The 16,123-nt window shown below is 36.0% G+C and overlaps 2 protein-coding genes across 2 annotated transcripts; both read left to right on the top strand.

The window, feature by feature from the left end:
* Nucleotides 1-116: 116 nt before the first annotated feature.
* LOC114759167 (thiamine pyrophosphokinase 1) lies at nucleotides 117-4,379 on the top strand. The gene is made up of 6 exons (XM_028948269.1): nucleotides 117-330; nucleotides 465-561; nucleotides 2,772-2,844; nucleotides 3,013-3,114; nucleotides 3,311-3,560; nucleotides 4,075-4,379. Exons 1-6 carry the CDS (start codon nucleotides 195-197, stop codon nucleotides 4,191-4,193), a joined length of 777 nt encoding a protein of 258 aa, XP_028804102.1. The 5' UTR covers nucleotides 117-194; the 3' UTR covers nucleotides 4,194-4,379.
* A 3,114-nt stretch (nucleotides 4,380-7,493) lies between these two features.
* Nucleotides 7,494-15,314, top strand: LOC114759173 (DNA mismatch repair protein PMS1-like). The gene is made up of 11 exons (XM_028948276.1): nucleotides 7,494-7,715; nucleotides 8,715-9,038; nucleotides 9,615-10,775; nucleotides 11,385-11,641; nucleotides 11,727-11,853; nucleotides 12,157-12,225; nucleotides 12,394-12,467; nucleotides 12,829-12,894; nucleotides 14,202-14,305; nucleotides 14,654-14,835; nucleotides 15,034-15,314. The coding sequence occupies exons 1-11, from the start codon at nucleotides 7,494-7,496 to the stop codon at nucleotides 15,154-15,156; spliced, it is 2,709 nt and encodes a 902-aa protein (XP_028804109.1). The 3' UTR covers nucleotides 15,157-15,314.
* The last annotated feature ends 809 nt before the right edge of the window (nucleotides 15,315-16,123 follow it).

Consider the following 16,123-nt stretch of genomic DNA (forward strand, 5'->3'; position numbering starts at 1 on the left):
ACTTGTGGAAAGGAAATATTATTAGTTTTGAGTAATTTTGTAATTATTATAACAACAAGCGTCGTCGGACGTGAATGAGCCAGCACCATCAAATGAGCTAGTTAACGCAGATTCTCTTCCCCTGGGGGCTAAAGCTTCCGTTAACCTTCGATAACCATCGTTCTTGCTGCTAATTGTCGTCTCCGTCGCAGATTATGGAGTCTATGTCCCACTCTTCGACCTTTCTTCTGCCTGTGATTCCGCCGGAGAAGAACCGCCCTTCCTTAACCAACGCACTCGTTATTCTGAACCAGCGTCTACCGAGATTCGCTCCTCTGCTTTGGGAGCACGGTACCTTGTTCCTGCCCCTCAACTCTCTCCCTTTTATTTTGTGGATGGACTTTGATTTCTTTTCAGTTTAAATTCTCTGAGGTTTAATGTATTTTTATTCTTTCATTGCCGCTTTCTGTTTTTCTGTACCACAGCACAAACACGAGTTTGCGCTGATGGAGGTGCCAATCGTTTGTACGATGAAATGCCTCTGCTCTTGCCCCATGAAGATGCCTCACATGTTCGAACCAGGTTCATTTTCTACTTCGAATGGTTTCTTAGCTAAATGACTACTTAAACCAGATAATTTTCACGCCATTTGCCTGTCTAGTCCATCGTCTCTCTTCGCCTAACTTTTTTTTTTGATAGTGTGGTACTTTCTTTCTGGTGTATTTTGAGTGATTGTTTTGTATATCCAAGGGATTACCTGCCTTTGTGCTTTAACAATTAGTTTTTCCCACCGAATGGTGCGAGGACAATGGGGTATATTGGAATGAAGTTTTAACCACTTAATCTTCCGTGTAGAGGGGGAACGGAGCAGTGAAATTATGCTAGGGATTTCTCTCTAGTAAAACATGCCATATTTTGAGGAATTGGGCTTTGAAAACTTACATAGCCAATATGGTTAGGCTAGTGAGGAACCATGTTTTGAAATTACATTGATTAAAGGGGTAAATAACTCTAGTAATCATTAAGTAATTTATAAAGTTAAGTCTTAAATACATTCCCAAATAAGGTACCTTCAGGATCTTCTGAGTTAAGGCAGATTGGTTGCCCTAGGTCTTGAACGCCTGAAGCCAACATTTCAAGAATTTGCTATCGTGAAGTGATTAAGATGCTTGGCATTAGCTATGGCTTGTGTTATTCATAAGGAAGAAGAAGCAAGCTGATTTGATTCCCAAGTCTTTGTTCTTTAAGTCTTAGTTCTTAGTCTTCTCACTGCCTCTGCATTCGTGTTTTCATTGCATCTTGGATGTTTCATTTGTAAATTTTGGTTCCTAGTAACTAGGTTAACTTAGGATACTAGTTGTAAATACATGCTAACTGGTCTTGTGCATATTCTTATACTTGTGCATACTTGAAATACCTGTACATCGGAATATAAATGAGAATAATCTATATAAGAATGAAACTTTACTTATTATGTTATTTCCTGTTCAACTAATGCACCTGTTAACTTGTACATATCCAAGATACTGACATCAAAATTTTAGCTTGATTCATAAAAAGCCTGAGAATCCTCTCATGCAGATTTCTTGAATGTTATTGTGTACTTCTTGTTGTTGTTGTTGGTTTTCTATGCCTGAATTCTTTCAGTTGGTTGGATTTTTCTACTTTTAGCCTTCTTCTCTACTTCTCTGTCTGACCAAAGAATATTTTGGGATGGTTGCTTTCATGATAAGATGGTTTTGATACTATGCTGAAGCCTTTTTAGCACGATCAATGATGGTTGGGACGTGGTAGTTTCATAGTGTGGGACAAGAAGGCTGAGGATTATGAACTCTTATAATAAATTTATTATATACATCCCTCTGATGTTTATGATTGATAAATTAGTCAGTGACCTGCTGAGAGGTTTGGAAGTAACTGGTGGTATGACTTTGAAATTTTGTATCTATTCTGGCGCAGGTTTTCTCAAATGCTACTGGTACTGTTAATGTTTTAGTTGATAGAATTGGAAAATGCAATTGAAATGCAAGATTAAAAGAGATGTTCTTAACTTTCAAAATCCTTTTCCATTTTTTTTGATATGATTGAATATAGAAATGGAAAAATCAATTCCTTTCCATTCTAATTGTGGACGCTTAAATTGTAAGCGCAGCCTTAATCATTGCAGATTATTATTTGACAATGTTTAGGAAGTTATATGGCTGTGCATATTTATATGGTTTTCTGATTGTTGTGCCAGAACAAAAATATCCACGCTATCATCTCAGAAAGTCATTGTGCTGCAAGTGTTCAATAGATATATTACTCCAACCATTGTTACTCACAGACAGTGCCCTCGCTTCTTTTCTGTTTATTTGTTTCGAATCATAGGATTGAGTTACTGGGTACCATATTTGATATTTCATCCATCTCATCTCATCTGTATTATGCTCACTGTTTCACTGACAGGAATACGCAGTCTGTCTTATATCTCTTCTATAAGTAGCAGTCAACCACATCTGTGAATTGATTGGTTAAAATATTTTCATTACATGCTTCTGTAGACAGAGTTTCTTGCTTTTAATCAATATCAGTGGTATAAGCTATTTAAATGAAATTGTCACTTAATCATCTTATAATTCCACTCCTGATCTATGGAGTCAAGTTGCTGGAGGATTGGACTAGATGATGCAATTTTGATTTTCTAGCTAGCGTGTTGCAGGCAATTCGTTTGTTGCTTCTTCTTTTTCTTCTTCTTTTTTTTTCTTTTTTTATGGCAGTAAGGTTACAATAACTCAATAGGTTTCTATCAGGTACGTGCCAGATGCAATTAAAGGTGACATGGATTCAATACGATCTGAAGTACTTGGCTTCTATAAAGTTCTGGTATGGCTTTGTTTCTCTGTTTGCATAGGATATTCTTTTCTCTCTGTTGGATTATGTGCGTGATGTCTCCAAACTGGCAGTGATGAGTTCAACTTTCTTGTCAATACCTTGTTGTCATTTGCTTTATTCTTAACGTGCAATCTTTCTACCATGTATGCTTGTTTGCAGGGAACTAAGATAATAGATGAATCTCATGATCAGGACACCACAGATTTGCACAAATGTGTTGCCCACATCCGTGACTGTACTTCAGATATGGATAAGTCATCAGTAAGTTAAATCAATTCAAACTTCTTGTTTTCTACGTCTTTGATTTAAGTTTTGATGGTGAAGAACTATTATGTGTATTTAATCGTGTCTTGTTGCTTTAACTTTTAAGAGAGCAGTCTTGGTCATGAATGCTCTATGGCGCCATAATTGATTTTTAAAAAAAATTAATTTCTTCATTTCTTGTAATGTCTTGCAGCTAAGGATTCTTGTAACTGGAGCACTTGGTGGGCGATTTGACCATGAGATTGGAAATATAAATGTTCTGTGCCGTTTCTCTGATACTCGAATTATTCTTCTATCTGACGATTGCCTCATTCACCTTCTTCCAATGAATTATCATCATAAGATCCATATTCAATCTTCCGTCGAGGGTCCACACTGTGGACTCATCCCCATTGGGATGCCATCTGGAAGTTCTACTACCACTGGACTCCAGTGGGATCTCAGTAAGTATATAAGATATGCATTATTATTATATGATTGCTATTTTTAGATTTTTTTATTTCTAAGCTTTAATTGAATTTATATAAAAGGTGCTTGCCTTGACATTTCATGAATGGAATGTCAATTATTGTCTGCGAGATTCCTCAATGAAAAGTTGAGTTTTTCATATGGTAGGAGTAGTTAGTGTACTGCAATTCGGCAATGACTTTCCTATCCTGTGTTCTGAGTGATAAACTGCACTTATTAAAGGATGATAATCATTGCTCGCGAGATTCCACCATGAAAAATCGATTTTCATGTTGTGCAAAGAGGATTCACGCATCTCGTGTTATGAGTGATCAACTAACTAATTGGCAATTTCTGAGAACACATAATGGGAAAATATGATGCCATGCTTTGATGGGGCAGATGGTTCTGATGCATCATCTTTTCACTATTTTATTAATTCATCCTCAGCCTGCTGTTATCTAGCGTATGAGGAATCTAATACGTAACATCTTAATTTATCCGTTTCAGATGATACCGAGATGAAATTTGGTGGTTTAGTAAGCACATCGAATATTGTAAAAGGAGAGGTAGTCACAGTACAGTCGGATTCAGATCTTCTGTGGACAATTTCTATCAAGAAGCCCTAGTATTTTTGATGATTCAGGACACATTTGATCTTTCGGATCTATCATATCTGCGCAGATGAATCCTACAGGCTATTTCTTTTTCCAACATTTCTGATGTTCTATTTTGTTCTTAACTCTGTGCATAAGGGGAGGTGTATTTGATTGACTTTTAGATGTCTAGGAATGTTGAAATTCTATCCCTTACTACTCTTGGAATCTCTCTCTCTCTCTCTCTCTCTCTCTCGGAAGTTACATTCCTTAGCTCGTGTATTATGCCGCTGAGTGAAATTAGCGGGAAAATATGCCGCCAAAAGACTAAGCAGATGAAGGATCATCCGGTGGACTGTTTCTGGTAATCATCCATCTTTTCGGCAGCGAAGTAGAACGCAGACAACGAGAAGGGCATATTTATTAATATATATGCTCCCTTATGGGCCTTCACTATTTGTGTTCTAGTGACACGATGTGCAGTTAATAGGACAGCTGCATGGCGTAGCTGGCTTGGTTAGTATCTGGGGACTGAAGTTGCTTCGGCCCAAAACAGAAAATATGTAGACTTGACTATCTGGTTCTGGGAAAATGAGCATAGAGAGCCTTTTTCGGTTGGAAAAGGGGGCAGTGAACGTTGGGAGCTTAAAGGCTAGTGAATTCACAAGGACTCTGTTAGAAGGGAGTGTTTGAATAGAAGTCAAATTATAGTTTTAGAAGTGATTTTACAGTATACAAAATAAATATGTAGATGAGTTTGTTTCGATTTGTAAGAAAATGTTTTTAAAAAATATTTTTTTCAGGGATCCAAACACCGCTCAAGGCAAGTAAATTCTTGGGTTCTCCTAGAGTACCGTATCATTTGTGCTTCCAAGTTCCAATCGAGACATCCAAGTCATATAACGGGGCCCACTTTTTCTACACGGAAAAACTTTGGAATTGAGGGGAAAAAAGTGATTTTGATTGTAAAGAAGGTGTTGGGAGAACTTTCAGGTAAAATTGGGGATGTGTTGAAAATAATTCACTTTTGCCCATATTTACTTCGACCACTTCTTTATGTTTAATTAATCAGAATCATTTTTTTCTTTTGCTTTTAAACAAATGGCCCCGTAAACAGCTATGAAATCAATCCGGAGGGAAAAAATGCCGTAGCAGAAGAAAAAAAGTGATAAACAGGCAGTGATCCATTGAGGTATTGTATGGCTAGTTTAAAGCTCTCGTGCTTCAATAATAAAAAAGGAAACGTAAACCACGAACAAGAAAAAAAGTTGGGGAATGGGATCGCCAGCTGCATTTAGGGGATATTTGGATGGAAACCAAACTATAGTTTCAGAAGTGCTTTTACGGTTTACGAAGTAAATATGTGAAGGAATTTGTCTCGTTTTGTGAAAAAGTGCTTCTAACAAGCACTTTTGAGGGTTGCCAAACATTCCTTTAATAACGAAGCTCACATAAAAATAGTTTCTCTAGACCTCATCTTCCCCCAAAGAAGCCAGTGTCCTCATCTCCGTGAGTCGAGATTGAAAGAAGCAAACTGGCAGAAAAATCTCATTTTCCATGTTTGAATTGAAATGCAAATTAATGGAACGTAGTATTACTCCTTTTTAACACTATGATGTTTAATATAATAGCTAATTATTAAATTAGTTTTAGTTTCAAATATAAGATCTATTTCTTATATTTATCAGTACTTCTTAAATTACCCCTATAAATATTCCTTCAAATATAATCAAGTAGAAGAGAGAGGGATGATATTAAGAAAGATGATTAAAGTGTTTTAGGAAAAACATGTCATATTTATTATAATTAACTAACCTGTCTAACTTTTTTAATTTAATCAAATTAGTTAAATATGTTTTATATTAAGGACTGGAGAAGTATAAAAGTTAGTTTACTAATTTGAATAGATTAAAAAAATTAGTTAAGTTAGTTATTTGTAGTAAATATATGATATTTTCTAAAATATCTTTGCTAATCAAGTATATTAACTAGACTATCATTATTACAAGAACTATCTTAGAAAAATAGATAAATATAAGAGACAAAATGAATTGAAATATTATATTTGTGATCAAAATAAAAATAAAATTTTTTTTTATATTAATGATAGGAGGTAATAGTTATTACTGCTGTCAGCTCATTGAAGTTGAAAATATAGGTGGCCTGGTGGTAAAAGTGACAGAACATTGTAGGGAGGAGAATCAAAAGGGGGGTTCCTTTATTGACGCATGGGCTTCAAATGTTCTGTAAACAATCTCCATTTATACATCTTCAATTATGGATATCAATCAAGGGTGACATTGATAAAAATACAAACTTAAATTACTAAACATGCGACAGACCTTAGGAACTGTTCATTTTGGAAGATATGGGATGGCTATCCATATCCTCCTAAATGCTAAGAGGAAAGTGAAATCTCAAGATATGATCTCGAGGGTATTATTAGCATCTATGAATAATTATAATATTTTCGGCGCCATAAATGTTTATTTTTGAGTCTAATAACTTGTTTTAGTATATTTCTTGCATGAGTTAGGGACTCTTTGAAATAGCGATAAAAAACATTTATAAGTATATTTTATGCAAGTCAAGATAAAATTCTTCTCACATATTTATCTTGTATTTTGCAAATTATGATTGAAGATCTATTTATAAATTATTCCAAATAATAACTATCACATTATTTCATGTTCAATCTTTTCTTTTCTTTTCCTTGGCATGCTTTGATTGAGAATCATTTTATGAAAGAATGACAGAAAAAGAAGTTGAAAATTACAAATCTCAAATCAGGTTTGGTAACACAATTTTATTTGGTATTGACAAATCTGAATTTACAAATAACAACAAATTTTTGTTAACGTTTCTTGTCTGATATTTACAAAATTTTAGCTTTTTTTTTCTGTCATTATCCCTCGTTTATGATGAAACAAAGTTAAGGGATACATTTTAAAATTTTAAAAATATTTTAAATATGGATTAAATAAACAAACGGGTTAAAATTTTTTAATCAAAAATTGATGAGATAGATCATCAAAATAGTCAGACGCAGCCCCTCGGCTCGGGCGGTTTCGGTACGGAAAAGGCCACCGTTCCGCTTGGCCGGCTATTTTTTCCCGAGGTAGGCAGGCTGTGAAAAAATTAACTTCGTTCCCGCTTCGGTTTTGGCGGTAAACTCTGTAACCTTCTTCTTTTTGTCACAAACCAAGCATCGACGCCTGCAGGTGACGCTAGTTATATCTGGGGCTTTGTCACTTGAGTCACTGACCAACTACTGATGCGGTAGAGACTCGAGAAGCCGACGGATTCTTGATTGGGGTTTCTGGGCAAGCAGCAATGCCAGTTGAATCACCAGCTATCAAGCCGATAAACAAGGCGGCTGTTCACAGAATCTGTGCCGGTCAAGTGATCTTCGACCTTTCATCTGCGGTTAAGGAATTAGTCGAAAACAGCTTGGATGCTGGCGCGACTAGCATTGAAATTGCCTTGAAAGATTATGGCGAAGAATGGTTCCAGGTCATCGATAATGGGTGTGGTATTTCACCTAATAATTTCAAGGTATTCTATCACCCTAAAATGAGGTGGCTTGGCTTGATTTTAAGAACGTCAGAGTCTGAGGGGACACTCCCTTGTAAATGTAGCAGGGCGATACCAGCGAAACCAGAAATCTAGTAGGACAAGCATAACTAGTGTCTTAGTTGAGCTCATTGCTGTCGTTGTTTAACGTTGCAGCTGTATATTAACACTGTTATAGGTTTAACTTTTCGAATGACTTGCTGGTACTATTAGTGGCCTGGCATAGCCGAACTGGTGCGGGAGAGGGTTATAAGTAGTGTTGTTCCACTGTGTACTTTGTCTTCATTCTTAATGGAGTCTGTCTAGAATTCTTCTCTCTTCTTTCTCTATCCTTCCACAATTTTCATTTATTGCTAGATGCTGAATGGTGAACAAATACTCTGTTTGAATTGTAGCAAATGGGTTCCATTTATTGCTAGATGCCTAATGATTCAAATCAGAATTTTGATTCTACTTTGACTGCTGCTGTGAGGAGGGGGTACAAATATGGTTCTGTTAGCTGCTACTTGGTGGGGTGGTTGAGTAGTAAGGAGGTTGAATACGGTAGGAAGAGGGTTGTAAGTAGAATTTTGTACCTTCTCTTACAGGAATTTGTCTAGAACTCTCATCTTTTATCTTTATTTTTATTTTTTTCTTCTAGTTATTATCATTTGCCTCTCCAAAAGTTTCACAATGATCAATTTCTCAATTTACATAATCGCTGCCAGGCACGAGTTTCTCAGTTTGACATGTTTAGCTCAGAAGTTTGAGTGTATGTATACATTATCTTGGATGTCACCATCTTTTATTCATTTAATTTTTACGTGATTGTAAGGGGCATTTTTTGGGTGCTTGTGTGAAAAGTAATTGAGATGATAGATAATTAGGCTAGCTCTCTCTTAATCAGATAAGCAGAAAATATGCTTCATGTGCTGATCAATTTCAGTTACTTTACAGTCGTACAGTTTATAACAGGTTATTATTGCTCAAACATTATCGCAGGTTCTTGCACTTAAGCATCACACCTCAAAATTATCAGATTTTCCTGATCTTCAGTCTCTCACCACATTTGGCTTTAGAGGGGAGGCGTTGAGTTCCCTTTGTGCTCTGGGGGGTTTGACAGTTGAAACGAGAACAAAGAATGAGTCAGTTGCCACACACCTGACTTTTGACCATTCAGGTCTACTGGTAGCTGAGAGGAAAATTGCACGTCAAATTGGCACCACCGTCACTGTTAAAAAGTTATTTTCTAACTTACCTGTCCGAAGTAAAGAATTCAGGCGTAACATACGCAAGGAATATGGAAAGTTAGTTTCGCTATTGAATGTGAGTATCCTTTCCATGGCAAGGTTAAGTGAATGCATACTTTCTGATTCTTTCATTCAATACGATTTCTTCTTCGCATAAAAACGTTCTGAAAAAACACATGCAGATGCCAGAACACTCTTTTTCATACCCATCATACTCACCAAAAAATTCGTTCTGGTATGCAAATTTTTTAACGAGTTATCTGGTTTTTATCATGTATACATATACATACATGTGTGCACCCATGTGTGCACACACACATGTATATATACTTTTATTGGATCTCTGCCTCGTACAATGATGCGAGCAGTCAAATTCCTATGCTCTCTACAAACTGATTTTTGGATTGCTGGTAATAGTATTCCTGGCATATTTATTGCTGACCTTTTATGTATGGATGCATCACAAAAACATCACTTATTCTCCAGCAATTTAGAGATATTGGCCCTTTGCCTTTGTTTTAGTGTGTTATGGTTATTGCTTTTACATCCCTTCTGCTTTTTATAGATATCCCCCCCTCCCAAATAAAATATTCTTTCTTCTTAATGATATATGTATTTTTTAATTGATACTTTTCTACCATCAATTCTTCAGGCATATGCCCTTATCGCCAAAGGTGTTCGTTTTGTCTGTACCAATACAACTGGAAAAAATGCAAGGTCTGTGGTCCTTAAGACCCAGGGAAGTGGTTCTCTCAAAGATAACATTATAACAGTCTTTGGCATGAACACCTTGAGCTGCTTAGAGCCTGTGACATTATGCATATCTGATAGCTGCAAGGCTGAAGGTTTTCTTTCCAAGCCCGGACAGGGAAGTGGACGTAATTTAGGAGATAGGCAGTATTTTTTTGTTAATGGCAGACCAGTAGATATGCCTAAAGTCAGCAAACTTTTAAATGAATTATACAAAGGTGCAAATTCACGGCAATATCCTATTGCAATTTTGAATTTTTCAGTTCCATCTAGAGCATATGATGTGAATGTGACTCCTGATAAGAGGAAGATATTTTTTTCTGAAGAAAGTTGCCTATTGCATGCCCTCAGAGAGGGATTCCAGCAAATTTATTCTCCTAGTAGTGCTCGTTATTCTGTTAATGAATCTGAACAGCCTGCTGTGGGAGAAGACTGTATTGAGCTGTGTAATACTGAATTCAACAATGCTAGTGTTCCTCAGGAGGAGTGGAAAGAGAAGGATAATAATCAGTCCTACTTTGTTTCTGAACCTGTTCCTGATGATCAGTGCTTTCATGCTGAAGAACAGTCTAACAATGAGAATAATAGAAGCGCATTGGGAAAGGATTTAACACTGAGAGCTCATGGGACATTAAAGTCTGATAAAAGTATAAGACAGACAATGCACTCTAACAGTACCGTGCCTGATCAAGCTGCTTTTGTGTTCAAAGCAGTTGACAATGGAGTCGCTTCAAATAAAAGTTCATGTAATCATTCAAGTCGTGTCCAGTCAACTCTTGAGAAATTTGTTACCATAAATAAAAGAAAGCATGATAACATCAGTACAACCTTATCTGAAGTGCCTGTCCTGAGAAATCAATATCACCATTGTCAACTAACAACTGTGAATACTGAAACACATGACTCGATTACAAGACCGTCGCACCATCATGAACAAGATGATGAAACTGGGAAGGGGAATTGGAATGAGTCTTTGGAGCATCTTAGTCCTGATAATGATACCCACAGAAGTGAGCATTTAATTTCTTCTATTGATGATTCAGGTGTCAAAGAACCTGAAATGGTATGTGGTTTATACTTTAAATGTTCCTCAAATTTATTTGAACTGCTATTAAGAAATACCTACAGTTTCAGTTATTGAACCATGCAATCATTAAATGCAGACTATATACTTGAGCCGTATTGTATGAGGACTATAAAGATCTTGGGCTGCTCCATTAAGTTGTGTCTTTTACATCAATGATCCCTGGTTTATTCTTTTTGTTCCTCCAACAAGAGTCTTGACTATTTTTTTAATCCTAATGGAGATCCTTCTGATAAGTGTCATTTTGCAATAGTATTAAGATGCTAAAACAAGGCTATGTATTCCTTTCATCTGAACTGCTTGGCACATTATTCCTCAGTGTCTATGGTTGGAGTAAATTGCTTGTTTTTGAGGCAAGTGTTTGGCTTGCTTTGGGGATTTTTTTTTTTTGGGAGATAAGGATGGGGCTGTTCTTAGTTTAAGTCTCCTTCGTAGACATATAGGTGGTTAGAGAGTTTTCTCCTATTGATGCTTTGTATTTGCAAGTTTTTTCCCCCCCCCCCCCCCTTGTTATTCAAATTTTATGTCCAGAAAAGAAAAATCAACTTGCTCTCGGTATAATTTTCACATTGAGGATGCTGATTTCAGGATTTAGATCAAGCGAAAGAAGCATCTCTTGCTGATGCAGCATCAATCGCTCCATCCAGCACTGATTTGATCAATATGTCGGAGCATATTTTCGTCTCAGACCATCAAGTATGTTCATCTACTTCAAAGAAATCATCTGATCAGAAGACATGCTCAAACTTGCAATTTTCTTTCCAAGACCTTAATACTAGGAGAAAGAAGAGGCGTTCTATGTTGCAATCCAGTAATTACAGATTTCAACAAGTGAATGTCAAAAGGTCTCTATTTACATTACCAATTGTATGAAATTGGCAATATCATATACAGCTGTTTAATCAGTTGACTTTTTATGTTTACTCGTAGTTGCTACTCTGCTGCAAACTTAAAGTTTTCAGAGCTGGAAATTGAAGAGCAGAAAGAAAGAGCTTTATGTGCTGCAACAACTGAGTTGGAAAGACTCTTTAAGAAGAAAGACTTCAGCAGAATGAAGGTCACGCCCGGGGGGGGGGTCCCCAAAAAGAAAACTTGTTTCAAATAATCATCTAAAATGCTTGAAATGCTTCTAACTGTGCCACATCTCTCTTTCTCTCTGTGTCTCTCTCTCTAACTGTGCCATCTTTTTTGATGATCTGTGTTACTGCTTTGTAAGTTATGGACTAAAATGTTAGGAGCCTGTAGGTTCCTTTCTTTATTGAAAACCCGTGCCCGAATTAAGAAGTCAACTACCATGGTTTTCTTTTAAATCAAACATGCCCTACAATAACTTGTTGATTGCTCTGCTTTGTTCCTGTAGGTGATTGGGCAATTCAATCTTGGTTTTATCATTGGGAAATTGGATCAGGATTTATTTATTGTGGATCAGGTAATTTCTGGTCCACGCTTCTAAACCAGTGATATATATAGTTTTTACCTCCATTAATTTGAATGATTAATCAATAAAAATGTCTTATTTTCATCAGATTGGCATTTTCAGTTTATTTCTGTATCGAAATTTGAAACATAATTCTTAACAAGAATAATCTATTTTCAGCATGCTGCGGATGAGAAGTACAATTACGAGCGCCTTTCACAATCAACCATCTTGAACCAGCAGCCTTTGCTTAGGTTAGGAGCTTATAATGTCTTTGACTTGCAAGTTTTACCATGTTGTCTCTTTTTCGCTTTGTTGTTTTTGGAGAGGAGGGAGATTATGGCACTTCAAATTGCAATTGCTTGGTATAGATACTATGCTTATTTTGAAATCAACTACTGCGTCCTCTCGTGTTAAAGGTAAAGGAACTTGTTCAATTCAAAGTTATAATATCTATTCAGAGTGAAAACTTGATAGCTGAAGCACTTTTATTGAACCATATATTGTATTATCTACACTGCACTGATGAAACATGGTTGAGTAATCTCGTTCCCATATTTGTTCAACTTCTATTTCTATCCAAGGTTTCAAACCCTTTTCAAATTATTAATGTAGGGCTCTAAGATTGGAGTTATCCCCTCAAGAAGAAATAGTTGCTTCAATGCACATGGACATAATCAGGTATAATTGGCACCCCGCTGGTAAAGTATTGATATATATTACTTCGACTTATTTCAGGTTATTGTTAGAAACTAGATATCTATAGTGCTATTGTAATGTTAGTCTTGAACCAAGCAGACTTTATTTCTGTCCAGTTTGCTTTGGTCATTACGGAAGTGTTTCCCAATGTGCTCTGATTTGCTTGCTCATTTCCTACTTATCATGATATGAGAAAATAACCGTATTGAGTGTCTTGAACATATTCCTATTTCACAGTGATAGCACCTTATTTTAGAAGCTAAGAATCATGTAATGCTATATCAGAAAACACAGATAATACCACTGGTTAATTTTCTCTTATCTACTGTAGTAAACTGAACAGTACATATCAGTCTCTTGTGGATCACTGGACAACTGAGCTGAAACTGCGCTATGTTATGCTAAATCAATCCAATGATTTTCCTAGACAATTTCAAAAGGTGTATGGTCAGATACTTTGCTGCTGCGAAGTGCATAATATATAGAAATCTGGGGACAAAATTATGTTTGGATTTATTCAATGCTTGATATCATCAACCTGATGCTTAGGTTAAGATGCAGCGGTGATTATGTCCTTTGGTCTATTTAAGGAATTGACATCCTCATCTCTTATCACTTGTTTCTCTTTATTGATTAGTTTCATGATCTCACGAAGGCATAATTCATTGTGATCAACCATAGGTTGTGGCTATTGAAGACGTCTATGCTCAAACACCTTTTACATTCCTTGTTTTCGATCCCATATCAGGCTTCAACCAGATCCTGAGAATTTCGTTGAGGTAGAGTGTCATTACAAGAGCGGGCTGGCCTCAATAGCACTGCCTTTCAGGTTGCCAGGGTAGATTATTAGAGTTACCAAACTCTTCTCCCCACTCCCCCTGCTGATATTTTCCCAAACTATTTAAGTTGCCAATTCCTGGCTGCTGATATCTCTTTAATTGTGGTTGTGACTGCTGTTGCTACAGTCACTGACAGATAATATTTCCATTTAAGATTTCTGAGTTCCTGCTTATGGATTACACCATTAGTACTTGGTCTAATTTCCTCTTGTTGTGTCGATTACACCATTAGTGCTTGGTCTAATTTCCTCTTGTTGTGTCGATTACACCATTAGTGCTTGGTCTAATTTCCTCTTGTTTGTGTCAGCTACTTTTGTATATGCATTTTTCGTCGATACCAAATTTAAATTTTGTGAGCGCAAAACTTCTATAGTGTTGCATTTCTTTACTTTGCCATATTTGAGGTTTAATCTGGTTGATGGTGTTATTTTGCATTTTCTCCATTTCCAGAAAGAATGGGTTTACATTGGAAGAGGATCCAAATGCTCCACCTGGATGCCGTTATAAATTGAAGGCCGTCCCCTTCAGTAAAAACATAGTCTTTGGAAGTGAAGGTAGTTAGCTCTGAATTTGCTGATATTGGTTTTAAATTTACTTACGGTGATTCTGTTGGTTTTTATGATTTCGGCTCTGTCAAGGAGAAGCCCTGAATATAACCTCCTTGCGCATAAGATGCATCATTTTCTGTTTTTGATTCTCCCTATGTACAAAAAATTCAAAATTTCTTTTGACAACAGTACGAAGTTTAAAAAAGCAAATTAATTATTAATTAATCAAAGTAAAAAGAAAACCAACAGTGACATGAATATATACAAAGTATTTATCTCACTTTTGTATTGATGATATATTTGCTAATTGAATCCTGCGTTTTAGTGTTTATTGACCTGTGTTTCTTCCAACAGATGTTAAGGACCTGGTTTCTACGTTAGCTGATGATCAAGGGGACTGCTCCATTACTGGTAGTTATAAGCTGGACACGTCAGATTCTATTTGCCCTCCAAGAGTTCGTGCAATGTTGGCATCGCGTGCATGTCGATCATCCATTATGATTGGAGATCCCCTTGGAAGAAATGAAATGCAGAAGGTAGTAAAATGCATTCCTGTAATCATCACCTCAGCTTCTTACCCCCTCACCAAAGCAGAAGGCACATTCGTTAGAAGAAATCCAGAATAAGAATTAGTTCAACTATATTTTAACCTTCCAGCTTCAACTTCCACTCTGACAGGCCAAAAATTTGTAGCTTCCTTCACTAATGAGAATCGGCTATCATGTGTGTTTCAGATTCTGGGGCATTTGGCTGAGCTGAAATCTCCATGGAATTGTCCCCATGGCAGGCCTACAATGCGTCATCTAGTGGACTTGACATCAATTTACAAGAGGTCAGAATTAAAGAACGTAGATTGATTCACAAGGAAATTCTGACTGCCGCTCTTGCGATTCGGAGTTTAACCTATTTGTACAACTTATTTTTGTACTTGTCATCCTTCATCTTAACCATGGAACAAGTACCAATGCACATAAAATCCGTCCTGTTGTATATTTGTGAGTTGCATGAAGGAGCAAGTTACTTTCACATAAACGCGTGATATGGATGTAAGTTGCTGACTTGTGATATCTTCTTTAAGTGCGGGACTTTACAACTACAAAATATATATATGTATATATATATATATGTATTGTAAACATTAGTACCAACAAATAAATGACTTACTAAAAGCTATATCCATCAAATCATGCCAATATTCGCAAGTCATTAGCTTCCTATAAAAATTGGCGGGTTGCATTCGGATTCTCTACATCCTTTCACAAATAGCCCTCTATGGTCATTTGGGAAAACACCAGCTGAAAGAGTGGCTTGCTTATGATAATATGATTGTGGAAGACATTATTAAAAATTGAATTAGACATTCAGAATTTTCATAATAGAATGCATTCAAGTAGGGAAAAAAAAAAAATTGAGATACTTTAACCAGAGCGTTAGAAGGAATCAATATACCAATATATATATATATATATATATATTAAATTTTCAATGTGACGTATATAATAAGCCTAATTATTTTTCTTAATAATGTGATTTATTAATCAAATGTTTTAAAATGAATGAAAAAAGATATATTCGGTTTTCAAGAACCCAACAATCATAAAAATATTAATAATTATTTAATTTATTTTATTACACCAAAAAAATTCAAAAAGTTACTCCTTCACTTTTATACACATTAGTATAATGGTATTATATTTAAAATCAGAAGAGTATTAAAATAATTATATTTCCTACCCATCCTTTTTGAAGATCAGGGAAGAGAACACTCCCGCTCAGTTTTTCTAGTTCCATTTTGTTATTGAAAAAGGAAAATAATTGGGCAAA

Source organism: Neltuma alba, unplaced genomic scaffold (assembly GCF_004799145.2).
Source record: "Neltuma alba isolate B1F8T4 unplaced genomic scaffold, ASM479914v2 tig00010802_pilon, whole genome shotgun sequence".
Taxonomy (NCBI): domain Eukaryota; kingdom Viridiplantae; phylum Streptophyta; class Magnoliopsida; order Fabales; family Fabaceae; genus Neltuma; species Neltuma alba.

Excerpts from the sequence above, each read along its gene's own strand:
- LOC114759173 (XM_028948276.1), top strand. The coding sequence starts at position 7,494 with ATGCCAGTTGAATCACCAGCTATCAAGCCGATAAACAAGGCGGCTGTT. Across the intron at positions 7,716-8,714 it reads TTTCACCTAATAATTTCAAG|GTTCTTGCACTTAAGCATCA; the intron begins GTATTCTATCAC and ends ACATTATCGCAG. Across the intron at positions 11,854-12,156 it reads AAGACTTCAGCAGAATGAAG|GTGATTGGGCAATTCAATCT; the intron begins GTCACGCCCGGG and ends TTGTTCCTGTAG.
- LOC114759167 (XM_028948269.1), top strand. The coding sequence starts at position 195 with ATGGAGTCTATGTCCCACTCTTCGACCTTTCTTCTGCCTGTGATTCCG. Across the intron at positions 562-2,771 it reads GCCTCACATGTTCGAACCAG|GTACGTGCCAGATGCAATTA; the intron begins GTTCATTTTCTA and ends GGTTTCTATCAG. Across the intron at positions 3,561-4,074 it reads TGGACTCCAGTGGGATCTCA|ATGATACCGAGATGAAATTT; the intron begins GTAAGTATATAA and ends TATCCGTTTCAG.